We start from the raw sequence: 27843 nt of genomic DNA, 5'->3' as shown, positions 1-27843 counted from the left end.
GCTTTTCTCAGGGCAAAATAGGCCGTTCCTACCCCACTGCTGATGGGAACCGGGTGGGGAGGAAGGATGCTTCTGCTTTGGTCTTACACTGAGGCATCATGTGGGAAACAGAAAAAAACATAGCCCCAAGAATCAGGGGAGCTAGGCTCCACACTTGGCCTGATAATCAGCTGAATGACTTGAACCTTCATTTTCTCCTGCCCCAGAACAGAGATGAAAGGCCTACCAGACTTCTTTGAGGTATGCAGAGATCAGGAAGAGTGTGGGCACTTCCCATCTCCGACCTCAGGACTGATCCAAAAGCAGTGCCACTCTGACCCCCGCCTTCTGGCTAGCCACGAGGCCTGGATCTGACCACAAATCCTAGCAAGTCACTTAACTCTGGGAGCCTCACTTACCTCACTTCTGGCTTTAAGAATTACAGAGGCACTTTCTAGCTGTGTGACCTTGGGCAAGTCACTTAACCCGATTGCCTCACCAAAAAAGCAAAAACAAAACAAAACAAAAAAAGAATTACAGAGATGCCTTCCTTATTAGGAATATGTTTGAAAGATAGCACAGCGGAGGGCCAGCGTGTAGGTAGTGGGCATAAAATTGGTCACTTATCGGGGGCAGCTAGGTGGCACAGTGGATAGAGCACCGGCCCAGGAGTCAGGAGGAGCTGAGTTCAAATCTGGCCTCAGACACTTGACACTTACTAGCTGAGCGACCCTGGGCAAGTCACTTAACCCCATTGCCTAGCCAAAAAAAAAAAGATTAGTTACTTAGCTCTAGAGAGAGATCCCTCTTTTCTCCCTCCATTTTCAGAAGTTTCTGCATCACTGAGATTTAAAAATAAACAAACAAACACCTCCCTAACCTACTATTTGCTGCATGTGAATCTTGTGACTCCTTTGAGAGGGCCGACTTCTTCTGTGTTCTGGACACTTGATAACACCTAGTTAAAGTGTGATGGCAGTGGTGGTGGTGGTGGCTGTTGTTGATTGAATTAAATGCCTCCCCTTAGCATTTTTAGAAAATTTTGAGTCTAAACTAGATTCTCTTAATACTTGAAATGTAATTCCTTCTGCTGATGATTTTTTCCCAGTGTTTTGGAGATAAGTTTGAATTTGAATAAGAACCATACTTTGAGTAAAAAAAAAAATTATAGACTCCAATATTCTTCACAGATCCTTTCCAGCTCTGACACTCTGTTCTAAAATCTCTTCCGTGTCTAACATTCTTTTTTCCTCCTGTTACTATCCTGTTTGAGACTTCCCTTCTCCCATCAGACTGTGAGCATGCTTAAGGTAGAGACTTTGCCTTCTTTTCTAGCGAGCAGACCTGGCCACAGGAAGCGAGGATGACCACACGAGGGGGTCAGCAGGGTCCCGAACACCCTGAAAGGTGTCATGGCTACATTTTAGTTCAGGCTTTCTCCTCTACCCCATCCCAGTTCATCCCTGCATTCAAAACTTGAAGGTGGTCCACCCCACCCCCAGGTCATGTGTTGCAGTTGGCATCCACATTCCTTCACTTATCCCTCAGCTCATGGACTCCAGAACAACCCAGGCTTCTTTTGTCGCGTCAGGAAGCCTGGCTGAACCCAACTGCAGGAGCAATCTATGGTATTTGCCCCACCTAGCCATTCATCTTTCTAGGGGCATAGCAGAAGCTTCCTCTACTGAAACTGGAGCTTCCTCCCCTAAATAGCTCAGGGCCACCTGGCTCCCTCACTGAAAGCCCACAGGATCTGAGGATGGAAAACTGGAAATGATTTCAGAGCTTATTGAGTATGACTATCCTCATTTCACAGATGAGGAAACTGAGGCCCAGAGAATAAAGTGACTTGCCCAAGGTCACAGGGCAATAAATAGCAGAGCTGGGATTCAAACCCAGGTCCCTTGGCTTCAAATCCATTTATAGCCAAATCAGAGCCAGCTGAGCCACCTCTAACTTGTGGCAAAGCACGTCACTAAAACAGTAAGTGGCTGGTGCCATCATCCCTATTCTGGCCCACCATAGGTAAGGGGGAAAGGAGGAAGGGAATAGGCATTTATTAAATAATTACTACGCACCAGACATTGTGCCAAGTGCTTTACAAGTATTATCTCATTTGATCTTCACAACAACCCCGTGAGGCAGGGGCTATTATCCCCATTTTACAGCTGAGGAAATTGAGGCAGACAGCAGTCAAGTGACTTGCCCAGGGTCACACAGCTAGTAAGTTTCTGAGGCTATATTTGAACTCAGATCTTCCTGACTCTAGGAGGCCCAGTATTCTATCCACTTAGAAAAAGGTAATGATGATGATGATGATGATACATGCCCACGTAGTTTTTTATCTTTCTTCACAATAACCTTAGGAAGGAAGTCAGGAAAATATTATTAGCTTCATTTTACAGCTGAGGAAATTGAGGTGCAGAGAGGGAGAATAACTTGGCAGTGATCACAAAACTAGGGTCAGAGCTGGGATCTATACGCTCAGCTCTCCTGACTCCATATTCTTTCTACCACCCCACACTACCCCGTATGAGGAATGTCCCTGTCTCAATGTCCAGAGTCCTATAGACAGACAGGGAAAAGGGCTGTTTCAGGGTTTTCCCTCCCTTTTGTTTCCATTTGGATTGCTTAGCTAAATGTTCCTACGGGCATACAAATATTGGCTAATTCCATTGGCCCGCTCTGCAGGGATACAGGCCAACATCATAAAAAGAGCCCTGTACTCAGGGGACACTGGAACCAGTGAGTGATGGTTTGAAAAAGCTGATTGTTAAATTTCCATTGTGAGTATTTACACTTTGGAAATCAGCAGATGGTACAAATCAGGGCTTGATTTGTTCTTTTTGTTGATTATCTAGACTTAAGAAAAAGTGGGCATTCAGAGTGCCAGTTATTAAATATTTACTAGGACGTCTCTGCCTGTCCTCAGCATCAGTCAAGCTCTGTCCTTAACTCACTGAATGACTTCGGGCAAATCCCTTTCCATCCTTAATTCTATAATAGGGCTTGTACTCTGTACCTCCCAGGGCTGTGGTAAGGCTGAGATGGTGGCTGTAAAGTGCCTTATAACAATAAACTTCTCTCTATGCTGAGGCAATAGGGGTGGTTATTAAAATGTCTGAATCTCTCCTTCTTTGACTGCCATCTCCGCCTGTCCCTACTCTTATCTTCCTGGCTAGAGCCCACCTCTTATGAGTCCCTGGACAAACCCTTTTACTTGGTTCAGTTCAGCCTCTGAGAGCCTTGAGCCCTGAGGTGATAGGAATTTCCTGGATTGTCAGGATCTGTCTTGTGAAATACACGAGGCAGCCGGAATGGGAGATTTGTCCCCAGCAAGAAGCGCTGGAAGGAGCTAGCCTCCAGGCTAAAGGATTGAGGGTGGGTGGGGCTTTTGGGGAGAGGCTGAAGAAAACTGCCAGGAGGAAGCCACAGTGAGACAGAACCCTTCCAAGTTTGGGGAAGGCCAAGACTGGAGCAAAGACAATAGCCAATTACTATTACTCATATACATCTCTGGATGGCAAAGCCAGGCATCTTTTTCAGACACAGAAAGAGTTGTTTTTATATGGCAAAACACTAGCAAAAATTTCCTCAGAGACTAGAAAAACAACCCCACCCTTACGTCTAAAGACAGCAGAGGAATAGAGGAGCAAAGTAGACCCTGGGGGAGGCTGAAAGAGTTTGGTCATCACTGCCCAGTTCCCATCTATACCTCTTCCCCTTAGATGCTGATCTTCCCCTGCGCTATTCCCTCTACCATCATCCCCACTCTACTCTGACCCTCAGGCTCACTACCCTATCCCAGCAGTGACTGATGGAGCATATGGTTGCTCAAACTGCTTGGATGAACATCACCAACTACAATCCTTCCTACAAGATAGTGGACCTCTGGACTGCTGATGCACCCTAAAGACCACCAGGCTTTTTCATCTTCCTTGGAGCTAAAACCTCCTATCTCCCAATTAGAAAGTGAACTCTTTTTATTTGTTGATTGATTTTTTTGCTAGGCAATGGGGTTAAGTGACTTGCCCAGGGTCACACAGTTAGTAAGTGGTATGTGTCTGAGGCTGGGTTTGAACTCAGGTCTTCCTGACTCCAGGGCTAGTGCTCTATCCCCCGCGCCACCTCGCTGCCCTTAGAAAATGAATTCTGAAGACTCTCTTGATTTTCTATGTGTATCTCCAGAACTTTAATGCAGTGATTGTAAGAGTCAATCAGTCAATAAACATTTAAGTGCCAATTATGTGTCAGGCACTGTGCTGAGTGCTGGGTTTACAAAGAAAAGCAAAAAACCAGTCCCTACCTTCAAGGAGCTCACAATCTATTGGAGAGACAATGTGTAAACAACTATGTGCAAATAAGATGGATAGGAAATAACAGAGGGATGGCACTAGAATTGAGGGGTTGGGGAAAGGCTTCCTATAAAAGGTGGGAATTTGGCTGGGACTTGAAGGAAGCCAGAGGAGCCAGGAAGGAAAGAAGAAGAGGGAGAGTATGCCAGGTGTGAGGGATGGCCAGTGAAAGTGGCTGGATAAATAAATTTGACAATCACCAGCATTAATTGACAATTGAATCCATGGGAGCTGATGAGATCAGCAAGTGAAACAGCAGAGGAGAAGAAAGGGCCCAAGATAGAACCCTGTGGAGCACCCACAGTTAATGGGCATGACCTGGATGAGGATGCAACAAAGTAGACTGAGAAGGTATGGTCAGATAGGTAGGAGGAGAACCATGAAAACCTAGAAAGAAGAGAGTACCAAGGAGAAGAGGGTCCTTGCAGCTCTGATTATTGATGTTCTAACATTCTATGATCTAAGGTCCCTACAAGATTTGACATTCCACATTTTATGGGCGTTCTAGATCCAGATGTTCTGTGTTGAAGAGCCCATCCAGATCCATAAGTCTAAACTGGTGTAGTTGATGCACTTCTAAGACTGGAGTTCTCTCTATGTTATGCAAAAAGCAAACTCAACCCAGCGGATGAAATTGCCGGCGGCCAGCTTGTAGAGTTGGATGTTTACTCAAGCCGCTCCTTCCTCAACAATTCCTGCTGAAAGAATGACCAGCCAGTCTCAAAGCTTCACCCATTGGTTGGGGTGGAGTTCTGTCCCAAGACAAGCGAGTACAAGGTAATACAAGCCTGACTGTGAGAAGGTACTCTGTGGCTCATTCCCACCTTCATATCACCCCACCTGGAATGCCCTTCTTCCTCTCTGAGCAACCAAATCCTCTCTATCCACATCCAGCTTATAACACTCAAATCCACAATGGGTCATACAGGCATAGAGTTAGAGTGGGAAGGGACCTTGAAGGCCATGTAGTCCAAACCCCTCATTTTAGTGCTTCTTAAACTGTGGGTCACAACCCCATATTAGCAACAGTAAAAGATTTCTGAACCCACAACCACCAAAAATTAATTAAAATTCAAATGTGTTTGGGGCAGCTAGGTGGCGCAGTGGATAGAGCACCAGCCCTGAAGTCAGGAGGACCTGAGTTCAAATCCGGCCTCAGACCAAACACCTGACACTTACTAGCTGTGTGACCCTGGGCAAGTCACTTAACCCCAATCGCCTTAAAAAAAAATCAAATGTGTAATGAATCGTAGGCGTTTCTGGCAGGGCTTGTCCATGTCGCATCATGCAATTTCACCGCAGCTTTGGTTCTGAACACAAAGGACTTGGCACTGCACACGCCCTCAGACCACGCAAGGCCAATGAACTCTGCTAAAAGGCGAAAAAGTTTAAGAAGCCCTATATTAAATAGATGAGGAAACTGAGGCACAGAGAACCTAACTGACTTGCCTAGGGCCACACAGGTAGTACCCAGCTTTTCTTGATTCCAAATCCAGTGCCTTATCTACTAGATGCTGCTGCAATGATCTCTCTTTTCTCTGAAAAATCCATGGAATTTATGGTCAGTCCCACTATTTAGCACTTAGTTCATACTACCTTGTCATCTGTAATTATTTCATATACGTACCTTTTTTCCCCAGACCATATTGTGAGAGCCCTGTGATGGCAGGTTCCCCAACTTCTGTTTGGCACTAGCTTGAAAACACACACACACACACACACACACACACACACACACACTATGACAAGTATACAGTTAGGCATATATTAAGTTTTTAACAAAATTCCTGTTGAATCTCCTTAAACATGTGGCACAATTTCCCACCTGGCTGTCTTTGTTCACATTGCTTCCTATGTCTAGAATATTTTTCCAACAACATTTTTGCCATTATTCTTCCTTAAAGGCCCAGCTCAAATACTGGCTTTTCTTTCTTTCCTTTTTTTGGGGGGCAATGGGGTTAAGTGACTTGCCCAGGGTCACACAGCTGGCAAGTGTTTTTATGTGTCTGAGGCCAGATTTGAACTCAGGTCCTCCTGACTCCAGGGCCAGTGCTCTATCCACTGTGCCACCTAGCTGCCCCTCAAATACTGACTTTTCTTGAGTTCCTCAGCTAGGAGTGCTGTTTCCTCTCCTGTGAACCCCTAAACTACCTCAGATCCCTCATACACACTTTGTATTATAATTATTTCCTCTGCAGGTTATGACCTGCCTGCACTGTGAGCTCCTCGGGCAGGGATACCACTACCACCACCTCCATCACTACCACCATCACCAAGCATTTATACAGCGCCCAGCATGTGCTAAGACCTTTTTACAAATATCATCTCATTTGATCCCCACAACAACCCTGGGAGGTAAGTCCTATTATGATTCCCATTTTGCAGTTGAGAAAACTGAGGCAAACGAAGGTTAAGTAATGGGCCCAAAGACACACAACTAGGAAGTTTCGGAGGCCAGATTTGAACCTGGGTCTTCCTGACTCCGGCCTCCAGGACTCCATGTGCCGTGCCTACTCTGTATGTCCTTCAATGCCTTGAACACACAAAGGAAATGTGAAGGTTTGCGACGGGCAAGCCCTGTCAGAAACACCTAGGATTCATTCACTGAAGTGGAAATGGAGAGCTGGGAAGTAATTTTGAGACAAGGCTGGGATAAATGGTGAGACTTCACTCGCCACGTAGATTTGAACTCTGGACACTAAGCCTTCTTGGCTCCAGGTTCAGCACTCTATCCGCTGCGCCACCTCGCTGCCCTGCTCCGCCCATGGCCTTGTTTATTTTCCTACTTAGTGTCACAGGTCCTAGAGCTAGATTTATACCCCTGTCACGTAGCACTGAGCCTGGTTACATTTTTTTCATAGTTATTGTTGGGTCACGTCCCACTCTTCATGACCTCATTTGGAGTTTTCTGGGCCAAGATACTGGAGTGGCTTGCTATTTCCTTCTCCAGCTCATTTTACAGAGGAGGGAAATGAGGCAACCAGAGTGAAGACTCACCTAAGGTAATACAGCTAATAAGTGTCTGAGGCTGGATTTGAACTCAGGTCTTCCTGACTTCAGGATGAGCACTCTATCGACTTTGCCACCTAGGTACCTGGCTACATAGTAGGCACTTAATAAATATTACTTACTGATTATTGATAGAAGGGAACTTTGAGACCATCTAGTCGAGCACCCTCTTTTTACAGGTGAAGAAACTGAGGCGAAATGACTTGTCTAATATCATAGAGACAGGACTCAAACCCAAATCCTGCACTCTTTCCACTTTAAGTATTAGCTCCAACACTTACTAGAGGCATGGTGACTTGGGCCTGCTCTGCCCTTTCTGAGCTTCTGTTTCTGTTTCTGCAGCCAGTTCAAACCCAGTAGTCAACTGTGTGAAAATTTACAAATCAGCAAATGTTTATTGTTTTGTTGACTATCTAGACTTCAGAAAGCGATGGAGAAAACATTACTAGTGTAGATTAAAATTAAAAGTATGTTAAGTGGACCCTTCTCCCCACCCCCCAGAGCGGGTTGTAAAACACTTATCAATATACCCCTGGGTAATACCTACATACCTAACAGTGTCACTGTGAGGAAAGGACTTTGCAAATTAAAAAAGAGGTATTTTTGATTGTGGCCTAGTCGAAGAAGCCCTGGGTTGGGAGTCAGGTATTTCTTCTGTAAAATGGCTTCTCTAGTATAAATGAGAATAAAGCTAAAAGGCATTAGAATCCAGGCTAACTTCAATGACCAATCTTGACTCCAGGAGACCAAGGAGGAAACAGTCCCATCTTTTAATAGAGAGGTGGTGGACTGCAGGTGCCGAATAGTACAAATGCTATCAGAGGGAGTTGCTGTGATGGTTTACTTTTTAAATTGTTTTTCTCTGTTACTAAGGAGCATTCTATTGGGGGAAAGGTGTGGTTCCCCTTAGAAAGCAATTATGATATAGAAGCACCAATAGAATGTTTAAAATTATAAAATAAATAAAATCAAAGAGTTGAACTAGGTCAGGGCTTTTTAAGTTAGGGTCCGTGAACTTTTTTAAAAAAAACTCCAATGTAATTGATTTCCTTTGTAACCTTTTGTATTTTATTTGATGCATTTAAAACCATTCTTCTGAGAAGGGGTTCACAGGCTTTGGCAGACTGCCAAAGGGGCTCTTGACACAGAAAGGGTTAAGATCCCCTGCAACAGAAGGTCTCTAAGGCCACTTGTCAGTCTGTCAGTCAACAAGCATTTATTAAGCATTTGCTTTGTGCATCTAACTTTCCATGTGGAATGTCGGAAGGTCCCCCATCTCTGATTCCAGGATTCTGGGACATTGAATACGCTCTGGGTCTGTACTCACAGTGACTACTGATGAGTGGTACTTAACAGGCACCAGGAGAGCTCTGCCCCACTCCACCTCCCACCTGCTGTTTCACTCCCTTTCCTCCCTGACCCCACCCCTGGGGTTTTCCAATGCCTTTCAACTTCCTCCTGACTTCCTAGGTCACATACAAAGAGGGCCTGGTCCTTTTGGCTGGTGGGGTTAAAAATAAAGCCTAGCCTGCCTCCTAGAAGTGGATACCCCAGCTTTCTAATATTAGCCCCTGCAGCGGTGCCTCTGATCTGGCAGGGAAATTGAGGGCAGGGAGAGGGGGAGCAGATGCCATGTCAGGCCTTTAATCCTCCCTGCCACTCACTAGTCCAGCCGGGCTTTCATGCCCTGGTGGGGAGAGAAGGCAGGTGCTTCACCCCTCCCAGACACACAGCTCCATTAGCGGGGCTCACTCTAGTCTAAGTGAACTCTCAGCCATAGCAGAAAGATCAGAATGGAAGCCACCACTATCCATTATATTCTTTCTTTCCTTAGCTTCAAAAATTTTCTTAGTTTTCCTCCTACCTCTCTGTTCTTTCTTTATCTCCATCATGGAGCCCTTGTCTTATGAGAATCAGCTGAAGGAGCCAGGTGTGCTTAGGCTGGAGGGGGAAAAAAAGACTCTGGGGGGGGGCACGTGATGGCTGTCTTCAGGCACCGAGGAGGAAGGGTTAGTCTTCTCTTTGTCCCAAAGGGCAGAAACAGGAGCAAGGGGTGGCTATTACAAAGAAGTAAAGTCAGGATTGATGTCAGGGAAAACTTCCTACAGCTAGAACCATCCACGAGTGACATGGGTGTCCTGGGAGGTAGTGGGTTCTCCCCCCGGGAGTCTTCAAAAGGCTGGACAACCACTTTTTGGGCGTGTTATATTGGGATCCCTTTCATGGATAGGTTGGACTATGTGACCACTATAGTCTACGGACCATATAGAGACCCCAAGAAAACTCTTCAATTCAGTGATTGCTCCTCAAACCCTTTCTGAACCCTCAGGGCAGGTGTTTTCTAAGTCAATGTCTGTCTGTATTCTCTCTATACACTCCCTTGGCAATCTCGTTCACAGGGACAGCTTCATCTGCCATCCTTATAAGAATGGCTCCCAGATATAGCTCTCCAGTCTCAACTTCCTCCTGAGCTCCCGACCCACATTTCTATGTTCCTACAGGACAAATCTTCCTGGATGTGTCATAAGGAAAGAAAGGGAAAGGAAAGGGAAAGGGAAAGGGAAAGGGAAAGGGAAAGGGAAAGGGAAAGAGAAAGGGGAGGGAAGAAGAAGAAGGGAGAGAGAGAGGGAGGAAAGAAGGAAGGAAGGAAATGAGCAGTGAAGTGCCCACTATGTGCTACACCTGTCTCACACACTGGGCATTTAGTGAGAATCAGTGATTGAGAAACTATAGTACTCTATCTACAAGGAAATGAATAGATGAGGCATTCAGGAAACAAGTCTCAAACCCGGGACAGAGGCACAACATAGTAGCAATGGAGAGGAACTTCAGCCATTCGAATGTCTATTGAGGCAAAATGTCTAGTAAATTCCTGACTTGCCTTAAAAATAACGTCATTCATCAAAGGCAGAGGAAATAATAAGGGGAACTTAGTGTATGTCCTGAGCTACTAAGGACCACTAAGGAGGAGTTAGGAGGTAATAGAAATGATGAGGAGAAACTGACCATTCCATTTTAGAGTGGTTGTTTGTCCTTCGTTCTCCAGAGGACCATGACATCAGGAAGGTCATGCCATGACTTTCAAGTGAATTGGATTTAAGTGAGGGAGGGCTGTGCAAAGTCACCAGCTTCAGTTTCTCCTCCGGAGCCATCTCTGTCCAGTGGCAAGATATAGATCAGGACCACTGGAGATGGTCCCCCATTTTAGAGTACCTGATAGAAAAGGAGAGGCAAGCCAGGTTTTGTTTAGCACAGACCCTTGATTTAAGGATGGCAGATTTGAAAGAATTTAGAGAAAGGGTAGTTAGGATTCCATGGGGTAATATTCTATAGGGGAAGTTGGCTGAGGACAGATGAAAAATTCTCAAGAACAGAATTCCAAAAACAAGAAAAAAATGTCTGTTGAGACAGAGAAAGGGAAGTCATCTAAAATGATGGCAGGAGAGGAGTAGGGATGCACTGGAAAATGTAGGTGATTTCAAATAAAAGATAGCAGTAAATATTGTTTAAAAGGCCATGTTTACAAATGATTGAGACATAGTCATATGTCTGAATAATGTCTTCAGACCTGGGAGGTAAAACAGAGCTACATAGACACAGAAGCTGGTTGGACACACACGTTTTTCTCAGTATCCTGGAAAAAAGGCTCTGCAGCCACAATGCCCTGCAGCACCGACCCCCCAAGAACCTTGGGTACAAGGCAATGGATGGAGAAAAGAGGGGAACAGAGAAGACAGTCCCTGCTTTCCACTAGGGATTGTAGGAATGAGAGCCAGCGGGAGTTGGGCAGCAGAATGACTGGAAAAACAGAGTAGTTGCTGCACAAGCAGGGCAATTACAGGACCAAGGCTTCTAGACACAGAGGAGTTCCTAGACAACATCAAGTTCTGGGCCAAGACTCTTGGAGGGAAGAGGAGTTCCTGTACCAAGCAAAGCAGTTCTGGGACTAAGCAGGAGGCTGAAGCCAAGGAGCACAAAGGATTTACAGAGCTGTGATTTACAGATGCAAGCCCAGACCTCGCCCCTCAGTGGTGCCGGGAATTAAGTGGACTGTCTTCAAGTGCTCTAAGGGCCAGCCTGAGGAAGAAGGGTTAGATTTGCTCTGTTTGGTCCCAGAGGGCAGGACCAGGAGCAGGACGCAGAAGTTACAAAGAGTCAGATTTAGATTCCATTTAAGGAAAAAATTCCTAAAAATATGAGCTGCCTAAAAGTTGGGAGGCAGCATTGCCCAGCACGTAGAATGTTAGATTTATAGTCATGAAGATCTCGGTTCTAATCCCACCTCTGACGCTTATTAGTCATGTGACCATGGAGAGTCATTTGAACTCACTGAACCTCAGTTTCCTCATATGTAAAATGGAAAAATAATACTAATAATACCTTTAGTAACTACCTTGCAGAGTTGCTGTAAGTGTAACCAGGTATTCATTCAAACTTTGCCTGTTTGAGTCTGTGAAACCTAAACTAGGAATTGTAATCCTGAACAGAATATTTCTTTCCTCACCCTGGGAGCGAGATTCACAAAGGCATTTTTTAAATGATCAAAAAGGACTGGGAGGAGGAACAGTTGACGCTGGTACACAAAGTTAGTTGAAGTTTGGGTTTGGAAAGGAGTAAGGATAATGACAGTGGAATAAAGGCAGTGAAGGGGGGGAGGTAAAAGAAGGGATAGAAAGGGAGAACAAGAGAGAGACGGAGAGGTTAAAGGAGAGGGAGAAGGTGAGGAAGAGAGTGGGAAAGGAGAGGAGAAGATAAGAGAGTGAGGGGGAGGGAGAAGGAGAAAGGGTGAATGAGAGGGAGAAGGGGAGAGAGAGACAGAGAGACAGAGACAGAGAGAAGAGAGAGAGAAAGAGAGAGAGAGAGAGAATGAGGAGAGAGGATGGATGAGAGGGAGAGAGGGAGAAGGAGAAGGAGAAGGAGAAGGAGAGAAGGAAAGGGATAAGGATAAAGAGAGAGAAACCCTTGTAGGCATTTTTTTTCAATGCAGGTTCAGAGACTAGACTACATACAGGCTTGTCTGCTGAACGCTCATTGGGGAAAAAATAATGTGGCTGGTTGGAATGGACTAATCCTGCAGGCTATTGTCACCCTTGGGGATCAACAAAAGGATAGTGAAGATTTAATTCTTTTTTCCTCTTTCCTTGGTGCCTACAGTGAGTGAGCATTTTCTATATAATTTTCTTTGTTTCTTTAAGCTGTTTCTAATTCCTGATTGGTTTCATATAAAGTTATGGTTAACCATACTTTCTTTGTGATTCTTGCATGTTAATTATGTACTGAGGTGTTGCAATGGAGGAACCAGGGAGGGGGTTTGCAGTACATAATAAAGAGACAGAGGATAAAACTTCTTTCTCTGACTGCCTGACATAACAGAGAAAAGCAATCTTTTCTTCCCTTAACTGACTGGGGGCTAAGCCAACTGAGAAGGGATTTTATAATTTGTACTTAAATCATAACTCTTATGGAGAAGCAACCATGGTCTAGTAGATAGCTGTCCTCTGAGCCAGGAAGACCTGGGTTCAAGTTCTGTCTTTTATGTGTGATCTTGGTCAAGTCACTTCTCAGTCCTTTAGACAACTCTTTATGCTGCAGAGAAGATCTCAATCTGCATTGGTAGAGAGAATATCCGCCCCTAGGAGTTCCATATGTAAGTGAAATCACAGGTTCAGTCCGATGCTAATATCTCTTATAAATTCTTAAATAGCAGAGATTTAACTCCAGGCCTGAGACTCCTGGGCAACTGAATGCCAAGTTCAGGTGCTAGGCATTTCAACAAAGCTTCCAGCCTCCAGAGTGAGGGGTGAAGGTGACGCTTGGACCAAGGGAAGGGGATGCCCCCTGGGTCACCTAGTTTGAGAGAAGAGTGATCTGGGAAGAGTGATTATGCCCTGTGGGGGGAACCCCAAATTCCAAGGGATGAGGGTTATTCTTCTTCTGATTCAGTACCATCTGCCAGTTACTTAAGGCTCACGTGAAATAATTCACGTAAAGCAATTTGTAGACACAAAAGTATTATGCAAATTGTTCATTATTATTGAGCCACTGTGGTAGGCTCCCCAAAGCTGGAGGTCTTCAAATAGAGGCTGATGACTACTTGTCATGGAATGCCGAAGAGGTTATTACCTTTCAGGTACGGGTTGAACTAGGTGAGCTCAAAGGTCCCTTCCAAATCTGTGATTCTGTGAACTTAATATCTTTCCACCTAAACTTGCTCCATTTTTTTGATTTTACAAATTCCATTATTGGTAACATTGCTTACCTGGTCAAAAACCTTGGGGTTATTTTGGGATGCTTCTTTTTCCTTTACCTCTTAAATCCATTCAATTCCTAAATCCTGTCACTTCCAACTCTGCCATACCTTTTGAATCTGTTACTTCCTCTCTGTTCTCAGTGCTGGTTCCTTGCAAGTTAAATATTGTTTCATTCTTCGTATTTGCATCCCACTAATGGGCATTGTGCTGTTGTTTGCCCTTCGTTCTAGAAGGAGGAAAGGAAGGAAGGAAGGAAGGAAGGAAGGAAGGAAGGAAGGAAGGAAGGAAGGAAGGAAGGAAGGATGAAAGGAGCTATGTTGCCCAAGTGGAACTGGCTAGTTGGTTCCCCAGTAGGGCAGCTCAGACTACTCACAGGTTGTTTGTCCTTTGTCCTTGAAGAGGACCATGGCATCAGGAAGGTGGTGCCATGACTTGCAAGTGAATTGGATTTAAGTGAGGAAGGGCTGTGCAGAGTCACCAGCCTCCCTTTCTCCTCTGGAGCCATCTCGGTCGGTCCGGTGGCAAGATATCGATCAGGACCACTGGAGACAGCCCCCGGGCATTCAGTGCTAGGCACTTAATGAATACTTATTGATTGATTGTTTGCTACTACCTCAGCCTAGGCCTATTTTACTACTTTCCCAAAGTAATGCAATAGTATCTAAATGGCTCTCCACACCTCTATGCTTTCCCTAACCTCCAAACCATCCCTTATGTCATTGGCAAAATAATCTTTCTCATGCATCATACATACTGTTGCATTACTCTTCTGTTAAAAAATGTTCACCAGTCACCCATTGCCTTGTGATTGAAATGAAAATTCCTTTGACAGGCATTCCAGACTTTAAAAAATCTGCTGCCACCCTATTTTTCCAGCCTTCTCTTATACTACTCCCTTCCACGTGCTCTACATTTCTGCCAAAATAGGCTATCCCCCTACCTTGCACCACACCCCACCTCCATTTCTTTGCTTATGCTGTTCTTTATGCTTAGAATGTCCGTCCTTCCACTTTGGACTATGAATTCATACCCATCTGTTAAAACTCAACCTAAATGCCATCTTTTCCATGCCATCTCTTCCTCAGACTCCCCACCTATTACCTTTCACTTAGGTACCTAAGTAGGTAATATTATATAGAAGAAAGATGATAATTATTGTTTTATCAAAAATTCTTTGTGTTGGTATCTAATCCCCTGCTACACTGTAAGTTCCATAAGGGGAGGGACCACATCTTACTTAAATGTCATATGTCCCCCAGGGCCCAGATTATGGCTGTATATCATAGATGCTGAATTAATGTCTGTTGTGTTCACTTGAGGCCATTTCTTTCTCCCTGTCATCCAAAGTATATAATGTCAACTTTTACAAATGACAGCACAGACAAGTTTTGTGACATCATAACAATCATGCATTCCATAGCACTTTGTGACTGCAAAGTGCTTTATCTAAGTTACCTTTGTTGACCCTCACACAGAGCCAGCACTTGAATCCAGGCCTCTGAGCTCCCAGGCCAGAGCTCTTTCTCCTGCACCACAGCCAGTGCTGCACTTGCTTGTCTAAAGCATCTCAAGTCATTTTGTAAGAAATGCAGGTATTTCCTTGGGTTCAGGATGTTTGTACCTGCCTGTCAATTTCCCCCAAAAGCTCCCAGCTCCCAAAACCACTCTATTATGTATTCCAGTGTTTAGCATAATGCTTGGCACACAGTAGGCACTTAATAAATGTTGATTGATTATTCTCTGTGGCCCCTGCTATTCATTGACTGCTCCCAACTGTCCTAATCTCTAGGGGAAGAAACGAAGATTCCAAACAGAATAACATGTCTATTAGGGAGAAAAGAGTTGCCCTTATCAACTGGTTGATTAAAGAAAACTAGAATTTAAAACTACCTCAAAGGACCAAGTCGGTCAATCGACATGGTACATTTGCACATACTAGAGATGGTAGGATGAAAATTTTTATTTCAAAGTAAAATTATAACATCTGCTTATAATAATTTGTATGTGAGTACATGTTCATAGATAGGAGTTATAGTAAATCATAGTAAAATTTTTAAAAGTTCTTGCATTGATTAATATAATTGATGTGTCTGGTCCTTTATTAACCAGCCAACAATTTATTATGATGCAACAGGCCTTGTAAGATGGAAGAGAGAGAGACACTCTCTTTGTTCTCCCACATCCCTATGTGCAGGACAAATGAACTGCATGGGCAGCAAGTTGTCTTCAGAACAGGTTGAATAACCAAGCCCAAAAGGTAGTGACTAATGGATCAACATCAACATGAGATCTCTAATTGTTAGGAAATTTTTATTGATTTTCATTCATTCACTCATTCATTCATCCATCCATCCATCCATCCATCCATCTACTAAATGTCTGCTATGATGTACAAGTTACTGCATCCAGCAACAGAGCAGTATGAGAGTAGGATGAACTGGCTGCCTTGGGAGGTAGCGAGTTCAAGGGGATGGGGGATGGCTGCTTGGCTAGCACTGCTATGGAGGGGATTCATTATCAAGTACAAATTGGGCTGAATCTTCCTTCCATCTCTGAGATTCAATGATTGTAAGCACTACAGGAGTTTGGAGATCAGTATGTGGTCAAAGAAGGAAGAGGCAGGGGTTTGAACAGGATGTCAGAGGCTAAGATCTGAAGAAAGAGGAAAGAGGGGGAAATGGTATGAACAAAGGCACAGAGGTAGAAAATAACAACAACAACAATAATAATAACAATCACTATAGCTAGCATTTACATAGCACCGACTATGTGCTAGGCTCTATGCTAAGCACTTTACAAATATTATCTATGCATGTGCCAGAGCCAAAGATTCTGACCCAGCCCCTCAAGTCCAATGTTCTTCCCACTATATATCATTCTTTTCCTTGGGCTATGAGGCAGCTTGGTGATACAGTGGATAGAGGTCTAGGCCTGGAGTCAGGAGGATCTGAATTCAAATTCAGCCTCACTTGTGTACTAGTTGTGGTACCCTAGACAAATCATTTAACCTCTGTCTGCCTCAGTTTCCTCATCTGTAAAATGGAGATAATAATAGCACTTGCCTCCCAGAGTTATTGTGAGGATAAAATAAGCTGAAGGTTGTAAAGCAACTGGTACATAAGTGCTATATAAATACTAGCTATTATTATTATTATTATTATTATTATTATTATTATTATTGTTCTTGTCTCCCTCTATGCCTTTGTTCACTCTATTGTACGTACCTTGTATTCCCTCTGTCCATGGCACCATCCAGCTACCTTTAAAGTAACTTGGTCTCAGCTTGTATACATGAAGGTAGAAAGTAAAGCCATAGAGTTGAATGAGATTTCTAAAAGAGGAGAGAAGAGCCAAGGGCAGAAACATTCATATTTGGTGAAGAAGAGAAAGATGAAGAAATGGTGATAAAGGAAGAGATCGAGGAGAGGAAAAAATGCCTTGGAATTCAAGGAAGAAAAGAGGACCAGCAAAGGAAGGGGTTATCAACAGAGCAGTGCTGTAAAGGGAAACAGGAGGATGACAACTGAGCGGTCATGAGATTTAGCAAGTAGGAATTCACTCACGATCTTGGACGATGCCATTTCAGTGGAGTGGGAGAGATGGAAGCCAGATTGCAGGCGACTGAAGCGTGAGCAGGCGTTATGGAGTGTATACTACTTTTGAATGAATGAATGAATGAAAAAAGCATTTATTGAGTGCTTACTGCATGCGAGACCTGGGGGATACAAACAGAAAAAGGAATAAGGTCCCTGTTCTCAAAGAGCTCACACTCCATTGGAAGGAGGCAAAGCAAGATTAGCTGCAGAATAGAGGGAAAGGGCCAGAAGTCCTAAAGGTTCAAGAGGGGAGCAAAGAGCAAGGCCCAGGGGTCCTTAGGCTGAGTCACTGCGGCCAGCTGATAGGTCCAAGGGTCTGAAGGGCAGATGGTAAAGCCTGGTGGTCCTCCATTTTACTAGGAGGAGTAGAGTTGATGCCTCCCATCTCATCCAAGCCTTGTGATCAGGCAAGTGGCCAGGATGAGTTAGGGTATCCTCCTCTTACCACCCCCACCTCTGGCCAGGTGGAAGAGCTGAAGGGAGAAGGCAAGCGGGCAGAATGTCCACACGGTGGCAGGTCTTCCAGCACTCAGGGTGACCTAGATGGATCCGGGAGAAGCCCAGCAAGGAGGATGGGGAAAGGAGGAAAATAAAAGGAGAAAGGCATTCCTGGCACCACCACTAGCAATGTCCCAGAAGAAAGAGACTATCATAGCTTGAGGTAATAACAGGATCAAAGGAACTTTTTTTAAAAAGGATAATGGACACCTGACTATGTGTTTAGGCAGAAGGGAAAGAGTCAATAGAGGAATAAAGGCTAAAAAGTTTAGATCTGCAAATGATCTTTTCTTTTTTTTAATTATATAGAAATGTATTATAGAAACATATCATATATATGTATGTGTATATATATATATATATATATATATATATATATAATATATAATATATACACATACATACATTGTTTTCAGTTTCAAATTCTCTCCCTTCCTCACCCATTGAGAAGGTAAGAACTACAATACCATTATACATATGAAGTCACACAAAACATATTAAGCTGGGAAGTATCTTAGACATCCCCTAACCCAGGGATTCTTAGCCTTGTTAAGATTTATGATTTTGTTTGTTATGGACTCCTTTAGCAATCTGCTGAAGCCTATGGACCCCTTCTCATGATAAAGTTTTTAAATGCATAAAATACATATGATTATAAAAGAAACCAATTACATTGTTCTACAGTTATCAAAATGTTTTTTTTAAAAAGTTTACGGGCCCCAGGTTAAGAATCCTTGCACCTGACCCCCTCATTTTACAGATGAAGAAATCAATGAATAGAAATGAGAAATCATAAGCAAAAAATCAGTTTAATTACCATAGACTGTCCTGTGACAGAAAGGTGGTGGCCCAGAACTCTTAATTAACAAGGGGGGGGGCACATAGAAGCTTCCTCCTAGAGTTTAAGGAACTCTAGACCAGAAATCAGGAGACCAGGGTTCTCTTCAGGCTTTGCTACTAACTTGATATGTGACCTTAGGCAAATCATTTCCATCTCTGGGCCCTCCTTGCACATTTGTTAACAATACCTTTGTTTTGTCCTAAACAAACTTTGACAGGGACTGGATTGCTCATTTTGCATTCTCTAAACTCCATCCAAGAGTTGTTATTGTCATGAGGTACTCAGTGGGGACATGACCTGAGCCCTGGGCCAGGAGAAGCCAGACTCCATCAGTGTTAGTGAACAGACCTTCTCTCTGGGCCAGGCCAAAGGATCAGTCTCTTTTTTCCCAACACCCTACCCCCATCCTCCTCCCAGAAACTGCTAGTGATATAGGCACTACAGGGGTGGTGTGTGTGTGTATGTGTGTGTGTGTGCATATATTCTCATGACTGAGCACATTCAGCAGCACTCCTGAAAAAGTAAGGATGATGAGAGCGGGGAATCCTGCTGGGGGAAGAGGTGGGCAGCCCAAACCTGGGGCGCCTGACCATGAACCTTTAGGACATAGAAATAGGGATAGTAGGACCTATGATTTCATTGTCTAGGGAGCTCACAATGAGTTATCTCCTCTACCAATGCAGGTCAGCGTCTTCTCTGAAATATAGTGTTAGAGAGATGCCTGATATACAGGAAGGTTACAAATGGCTTTCCCAGTCAGTAGGTGTTAGATAAGATCTGAACCTTGGTCTTCCTGATTCTTTGGGAATTTTCTATCCATGATGCCTCTCAGCACATAGGAAACACTCAATAAATATTGACTATTAGATTGCTGACTGGCAATGGAAATACCACTGGACTCATGACAGCTTGGTTCTCATCCCCGCTGTTCCGCTATCTAGCTCTTTGACCTTGGTTATGACACTTCCCATCACAGAGCCTTGGCACCCTTTATGAAATGAAGGGGTTGTATGAGATAAAGGGTTCACTGGAGGTCCAAAGACCCTTGGGGCCCATGAACTTGGATGGGAAAAGAATTACATCCTTATTTTCACTTATGTCTGATGGGAATTTAGCATTTCCTTCACTTATTTAAAAACATTCTTCTAAGAAGGGCCCCACTGGTTTTATCAGACTGACAAAGGCAGGGGTGGGGAAGCTGCGGCCTCAAGTGCACATGTGGTCCTCCAGGTCCTCAAGTGCGACCCTTTGACTGAATCCAAACGTCACAGAACAAATCCCCTTAATAAAAGGATTTGTTCTATAAAAGCTGGACTCAGTCAAAAGGCCGCACTCAAGGACCTAGAAGGCCACATGTGGCCTCAAAGGCTGCAGGTTCCCTCTTCCTCCCCGTCCTCCCACCAAAGGGATCCATAACATAAAAAAGATTAAGAACCCCTAGAATGGATGGGCTTTTAGGGTCCTTTCCACATTCTGTGCCTTTACGCATGTTCTAGTCTTATCTCTTCCCAAGTAGACTAAGTTCCTTGAGTAGCTTCTGCTTTTCTGCATCCTCAGCAATATCCAAACCAAGGCACCGCCACACCCAGGAGACATGTGCAAGCTGGTGTCCACTGACTAAAAACTCAAACCTGCCTTAAGTCTGAGGCTCAACAGATCGAACCCAAGGACCCGTCTCTCCCTCTTGGGGAACATAAAAGGAGAGCCACAAAAATCACAAAACATCCAAGTTGGCAGAGACTTTAAGAGATTATCTAGGCCTCACTCCTTCTCCCCCCCTCAAAGAGGGCAGGTGATTTGCCCCAGCTGACCCAATTAATCGGTGATGGAGCTGGGAGGAGAATCCAGGCCTTCTGACTCCCAGTCCAGGATGGGAACTCAGAGACCAGCTCCTTCTGCGATCCCTACTGCTCCCTGAATCTCTAAAAGGACCCACACCCAGACACTGAAGATGCTGGATGAAATTCCTTCCCTCCTTCCCTGCCCTCCCCTTCCCCACCCCCACTGGCTTTATCAGTTTTCAGACCTGATTCTAAGCCCTTAAGAAGGTCCAGATGGTGGTGGGGGCAGGGCCAAGGGGTGTCTGTGACACGGGGGTAGTTCTGGAAGGATCTTGCTCACTGGAATGCTGAGGCGGGGCCCCACCTGGGATGGTGGGGGAAGAGAAAGGAGAGACACAGGCTGAGGGGGGCTGGAATTTCATGGGCAGGCTCCACTCCTCAGCTGTCACATTCCCCCCAGGCTCAGCTAAACCAGTGCTCCGATGCTTTCCCATATTTAGACAGGGAATGTCTGCTGACTCCAGGGCTTTTCGGAACGTCATCCACACCACCCGCCACCATCCTGGGTCAGGGGCTGGGGCTGGGCCCCGTTCCAGCCTACATGAAGTCCTGAGCACACAGAGATCTGAGGCAAAGGGAGGGAGGGATGATGCGCTTTGCCTGGGAGTTATGGGAAGATGTACCTCACCACACCTTATTTTAAGTGAGAGCTCTGAGAGGGTGTAGTCTGAACTGGGTATAGACTTTAAGGCCCCAAGGGAGTCAGTTAGGTCTGAACAAAGAAGGGAAGTTGGCCAGGCAGGAGGCCCAGCCCCCAGATATCCCCAGGCATGTGAGCCCTAACAGCTGGGCCTTCTGAGGAATACTGCTGAGAGAGTGTGAAGGCACTACTCTGTTGAAAAGAAACACTCTATAACTCACATGATGTCTGCCTGACACCTGGTGGGAGGGGGCCAGTTATGAGACACTCCTGAGAAACTGGAGAATTTCCGAAAGGCTTTGGCTTGCGTTCTTTATGGAGGTGAGGGCTGAGGACTCCAAGGAGATCCCAGAAGCTGAAAGGGAAAGATGATGTCTGACCCATTCTGCAAAGCTTCAGAATGCCTCATGTAGGACAAGGGCATTGTTTTCAAATCAATTCATTAGGTCTTTATTGACCGCAGTCTCCTTGCCTAGGCAAGATAAAGAAGGAGTCCCACTCTCCCTGCTCACCTGCACTTCCTGGTCTTCCAGCCTTCTTTCAAAACTCAGTTCAAACTCCAGCTTCTACAGAAGGTCTTTCCTGGTGCCCTCTCCCCCGAGTTGTTCAGGATTCCTCTCTGAGATTATCTCTATTCTACCTTCTGTATAGCTTGTTATTTACAAGATCTCTCCCCCATTTCAATGGAAACTTCTTTTTTTTTTTAAATCTTTCTTTGTATCCCCAGCATTTAGTACAAAATAAATGCTTAATAAATGTTTTTAATTGATAGATCGATTTAAGATGCTCAGAGCTTTATTAAGAAAATAGAACTCACACACATGAAATTTTAAGAGAATCAGAATAACAGAGCTGGAGACTAGTTCAAGCCTGCCATTTTACAGTGGAGGACATAAGCTAAGCGAGGGTTGAATTTGATCATTAAGATCCTTTCTATCTGCAATATTCTCTGTTCTAAGATCCCTTCCATCTCTAACAGGCAACATTCTAAGAGGTTCCCTCTAGCTCTACTTATGATCCTAAATCATGTTCCCTTTGGGGGCCTCAGGCTCCCTATCTGTAAAATGAGAAGATTTGAATAATCTCTAGGATTCTTTCCATCTCTGATACTCCCTGTTCTAAGGTCCCTTCCAGCTCTGACAGTCTATGGCCTAAGGCTCCTTATAGTTCTGACATTCTATGTTCTAGGATTCTTGCTGACTTCACTGGAAGGAAATTGCTGGCCAGGCTTTAATGATGCTTTTTACATAGCTCAATTTAACAACTTGGCTACACTGTCAGCCCTCTCCCTGCCCCACCCCATTACCTCTCACCCCATGTTCACTCATGCCATCAAGAGCTGGGGTGTAGAGTGTGGTCACTGTGACAGTGACAGCTCCTCTTTTTTCCCTTCCCAAGCACTATATGGTCTTAGACAGTCATGTGATGAGCACCAACTGTGGACACCCCTTGTTTCTCTCTGCTTATATTTGCTCACATAGCATGGCAGAGAAGCTGGTGCCCTCCTTGGGGCTAGTGGCTTACAGGAACTGCCATCCAGCTCCCCCTTCCTTCCCAACAGTGCGGATGGATCACAGCACCAGGCACTTGTGGACATTTGGCCTGCAACCAGACAGGTTTGAGTGGAAACCTATGACTAAGCTTCAGCTCTATATCCTTTGCACTTCAAAAGGGTCCTACAATTTAGAGCCCAGGCATAAGTGAGTCAAGTGGATAAAGGAAGCGAGTGAGGCTAAAATACAATTTGCATCATCAATCTGAATCCCTTCCCACAACCCCAGATCTTTCCCTTATAACTCCCTGAGACTGCTTGTTGTCTTCTGAAACATCTTTATCTACAGCATGCTGTTTCTCATGTGAATGCTCTGGGTTCCACAGTCAAAGCTATCTTGGGCAGCATGGTGCCACAAGATTGGGATTCTAGCTCTGGCTTTGTTACTAACTCCCTGGGTGACATCAAACAAGTTCTTTCTCCTTCTCTAGGTCTTGGATTTCTTTTTCATAAAGCGGCAAACACCTGAAATCCCAGCTATCAGGGAGACTGAGTCTTGTACATCTCTTGAGCTGGGGAGTTCTGAGCTGCAGTAGAGATAAGAGCCCCAAGGAGTGGGGAGCGCACCCAGTTGCATAAAGAAGGGGGAACTGATTCAGGTTGGAAATAAATCAGGTCAAAGAGGATCAGTAGTGGGATCTGGCACCTTCATTTCCAGCCTGGGTGAGAAGGGAGACTCAGTCTTTAAAAGCCAAAACCAAGGAGATTAGACTAGATTATCTCCATAATTTCTTCTAGTTCTCATATTCTGTTTTTTAAAGGGCCTAGCCTACTCTGACATTCTATGTTCAGTGGTCTTTTCCAGTTCTAATGCTCTCAGAACTTCTTTATATTTGGAGGCCATGCCATATTGGGGAAGTGGTAAGGGGGCAGTTGACCAAATTTCTTCTCCACTGGATTGCTGTGCAGAACATTAGGCAAGACACTGGAATCAAGACCCCCCAATGCCCTTTGCTGCTAGGGTCCTTGAAAGTTAGAGGCATAGAGCTGGGGACCTTAAGTAAGATGTACTTTAAAGTGTTGGTCTATTATAAGAAGGAAACCACACGTGGCTGACACAGGGAGGCTGGTGATTATATGGACAGGCTTAACCTCATGGGAGAATGTTCTTCCCCAACTTCATCTGTGGCACGGGGTGAACCACTTATCATGCCTGGGATTTAATTTCTTCCTCTGTAAAATAAGGGCGTTAGATTCAATCTCTAAGGTCACTTCCAGCTATGACATTCTATGTTTTATAATCCCTCCTTAGCTCTGGTATTCAATGCTTCCAGCCCCGACATTCTGTGGTTAATGATTCACCCTGCTGCTTGTCTCCAACTCAGAATCAGATTCCCAGAGCTCAAAGGGACCTTAGCAGGTCACCTCTCTAGTCTAACCCTGGCCTGAAGCAGAACTTCCCCTTGTAACCTGCTATCTTTCTTCTTCCTCTCATCAGCTCCTAAAGAGGTCCGGGTGAGAAGAAAGAACCTCTAGGGGGAAAGAGCCTTAACATTGCATTTCCTCCAAGTCCAGAGTTGCCCTTAATAGGAAATTTATCCCATGCCTAAAGAGTAAGCAGGAACAGCCTCCCCTCCCCCACCAAGCTTGCCAGCCCAGAAAGAACAAGGCATTCCCAGGCTGATGGAAAGTGCAGCAGCAACTTTGGTTGCTTCCCATACAGCCTAAATCCAAGGGAGATTTACATCAACGAAGGAGATAGAGAAGCCCCAGAGTCTCAGATCTCTATTTATGGCTCTCAGAACCCTTCCAATGGGAACTGCTTGCTCAGAATTTCGCCTTGAGCAGTGAGAATGGCACTGTGGGGCCAACTCCCTGAAGGGGCAAGCCAGGGAGTAAAACCAAGAAGGGACAGCTATTTGACGGCTTCATTTTCCTTCCTCATTTGCTCCACAGACTTTGGGATTTGCTGCCAGAGATGGGCAGTTTCACTCTGGACTCTGACTCCTAGAGATAGAAATAACCTTAGAGCACAAAGCACAGAATGTTATAATTTGGGCATTCAGACAAGAAAGGTACCTTAAAGGCCATCTAGGTCTGATCCTCTCATTTTACTGAAGGAAAATGAGAAGAACAGAAAAGGGAAGAGCCTTGCTTGGGGTCACAGAGGGTGAGGATAGTGTGAGAGGACTCGCCAGGCTTTTTCCCAAGGCAAGATGGCAAATGCAAAATGGTGAGGCTAGATTTAGACACGAGGTAGACATAAAGCAATTATATTTTCTGAACCCTAAGTCCAAACAAACAAGATATTCCATGTGCAAACTCTCATTAAAAGAATTTTTTTTTCAAGAAAATCTCCATTGAATAGTTATTGTAGGTGGACCAGATAGGGCTAGTTGCTAAGGAAACATTAGGCTACTATTCTTTGGGTGCAGGAATTAGCAGTGAAAGGACCCTTAGAAATTACCTTGTTCGATCCCCTCATTTTACAGGTGGGGACACAGAACCCAGAGAGGAAAAGTTATTGACTAAGAGATAGAACTGGGATTCACACCCTGGTACTTGGAAGGAAGTATATTAGCACTTATTAAGTACCTACTATGTGCTAAGTACTTTACAAATATCTTATTTGATCCTTACAACAACTCTGGGAAGTAGGTGCTGTTATTGTCCCCATTTTATAGTTTAGGAAAACTGATGCAAAGGGAAGTTAAGGGGCAGCTAGGTGACACAGTGGATATAGCATCAGTCCTGGAGTAAGGAGGACCTGAGTTCAAATTCCGGTCTCAGAAACGTGACACTTACTAGCTATGTGACCCTAGGCAAGTCACTTAACCCCAGTTGCCTCAAAAAAAGGGGGGGTGATTAAGTGACTTTCCCAGGATCCCATAGCTAATAAGAATTCAGGTCTTCCTGTATCTAGGTCCAGGGCTCTATCCACTGTGTGATCTAGCTGTGGCAGAAGCTGAGGCCTGGGACTCCAAATGCATTGTTCTTCCCACTATAGAATCAGCTACCTTTTATCCTAGGAAAAGATTCCCAAGTTCTACGACTAACCAATTCTGTACTCTTAAGTTTGTTGTCGCTTACTTTAAAATACTAGTAAAGCCTTTCTGAAAACTCCTCTCTGTCTCTGAATGAGCTAAGAGAAGACAGTATTGGGGATAGGCCTGGACTAGTTGTATTTTTAGTGAGAGACAGAAAGTTCGCCCTCCAGTATTTCAACAGGGCTGATTAGAAAAGGTCAATAGAGGAGAAGTGGAAAAAAACTTTGGATAAGATTGCATCTGCCTGATTTCTCTCTGACCTGAAGCCTCATTTTCCTTACCTTGTGCAAAGAGGTATAGATAGTGGAAAGACCATAGGATTGGTTCAAATACCAGCACTACTACTAACAACCTGTACAACCTTGGCCAAATTGCTTCCTCATTTGTAAAATTAGGGAGTCAGACTAGAAGATCTTTTGGATCCTTCAAAGCTTAATCTCTCCCTCCCAGAAGAGCCTCCCCATCTCCTGGCTGCTATCTTTGGCAACCCCCCTGGGTCCTACCTGGAGGCTGCAATCTCTGACTTCTGGCGGGCAATGGCCGCTGCCCGCTGAGCCCCCTCCACACTATGGTCCACCTTCTGCCGGATTTTGGTGCTCTTGAGAGCGAGAACACGTTTCTTCATGCCCTTGACCAGCACATTGTGCCTGTACTTCCCTTCCTCCTTCTTGCCATCAGGCAGGGTGGTACAGCCGTAGCCATGCCTCAGGTTGTCCAGCCACTCACCCTCATACTTCAGCCCACTGGAACGCTCGCTGACCCCAAAGCCTGACCGCTTGTCATTTTTCCACTCACCCATGTAGGTCTCTGTGGTGGTAGCATCAATGTCAGACTCAAATGGGGCAAAGTCCTCTGCCTCAGCCCCTTCTCCCAGGCTGGTAGTGGAGGCTGCATCACTGGCTGCTGAACTCAGGTCACTCTTCAGGAAGCTGACCCGGCTCTTCTGGCTGGCCAGAGAGTTCCGTGACTCTGAGCGCCTCAGTTTCCCCAGTAGGGAACCTCTCTGGAAGAAACCACCACTGCCCCGAGGGAGCTTGGCAGCAGCCTCTGCATTGGCATAGAGGCTGAGGGCAAAGCCACCACGAGAGATGGTGGGGGTAGCCACAGTGGTGCCATCCATGGGGGTGGAGGGAGCATCCTGCTGGGCCAGGGTTCCATTGCTGTGTTCACTTCGTAGGGAAGAGAGGGATGTTCGGAGTGGTGAACGGACTACCACTGCCATGCCATATGGGACGCTCTGCCGGATGCCATAACCATGGCGCATGCCATTAGTAAACTGGCCTTGATATGTTCCTAAGGAGAGAGAAGAAAAATAAGGTTAGTGCCTGGGCCCAGGTGGGAACAGCCACCTATAAATCCCAGGACACAGAGCATGTGACTGAATAAGATCTGGGTCCTAATCCAAGTTTTAGCTTTATCTCTGATTGCCTATGTGACACTGATTGAGTCACTTGCCCACTTGGAGACTCAGTTTCCCCATCAATAATGTGAAGAGAATGGATTAGGTCATCTCTACGGTCCCTTCCAGGGGACATCCAGATAGTAAAATGGATAATGGACTCCAGGCCTGGAGTCAAGAAGACCTGAGTGCAAATTTCCTCTGTCAGACACTAACCACCTATGCGACCCTGGGCAAGTTACTCTACTTGCCTCAGTTTCCTCCACTATAAAGGGGAGATAATAACAGCCTTCTTATCTCCTCCCACAGTTGTTGTGAGGCTCAAATGAGACAATATTTGTAAAGTGCTTAGCACAGTGCCTGGCACATAGTAAGTGCTCAAGATTCTTCCTATAGTCCATCTCCATTTTAAAAGCACCTTCGTATCTATTCTTTCATTTAACCCTCATGGTTGTCAAGCAGGGCAGAGTAGAAAGAACCCTGGCTCTGGGGATTGGGAAACCCGGGCTTTCTTGCCAGCTCTTCTCCCTTTCTTTGTGACCTTCTGCAATTCCCTTACATTATCTGGGCTTGAGTTTTCTCATCAGTAAAGTGAAGGGTTGGGATTATATGATTCTCTCATTAGGAGGTTGTATCAATATAAAAACCTGGGCCTAGACACTGAGAAGAGCTCATTTACAATAGGAAGAGAAAATCAAGGCCCAGGGAAATTCAACAATTTGCTCAAGGCCATGACAAAATTCCAGGGTTCCCAATGCCTCCTTCAGTGGTTTTCGTTTTTTTTCTATTGCAGCACCCAGCATACTGCCTGGCACTAATAAAGATGTACTTAATAAAGAATGCTAATTAATTGATTATGGGATGCCAACCTTTCCCAAGTGTGTAGAAACTTAGC

At 44.9% G+C, this 27843-nt stretch overlaps 1 protein-coding gene across 2 annotated transcripts in view; it reads right to left on the bottom strand.

Moving 5' to 3' along the window:
• JPH2 (junctophilin 2) overlaps window positions 1-27843 on the bottom strand; it is a 62571-nt gene that overhangs the window by 10429 nt on the left and 24299 nt on the right. The window contains exon 2 of one of the 2 annotated variants that reach the window (XM_078149852.1): window positions 26345-26842. In XM_078149852.1, coding sequence (XP_078005978.1) covers window positions 26345-26842 — 498 coding nt within the window. Of the gene's footprint in view, window positions 1-26052; window positions 26843-27843 lie in introns of both variants that reach the window. The other variant, XM_020984137.2, reaches the window with a different exon arrangement.

Source organism: Phascolarctos cinereus, unplaced genomic scaffold, assembly GCF_003287225.1.
Source record: "Phascolarctos cinereus isolate Bilbo 61053 unplaced genomic scaffold, phaCin_HiC Scaffold_2;HRSCAF=192, whole genome shotgun sequence".
NCBI lineage: Eukaryota > Metazoa > Chordata > Mammalia > Diprotodontia > Phascolarctidae > Phascolarctos > Phascolarctos cinereus.
This window is presented reverse-complemented; position numbering and strand designations above follow the sequence as displayed.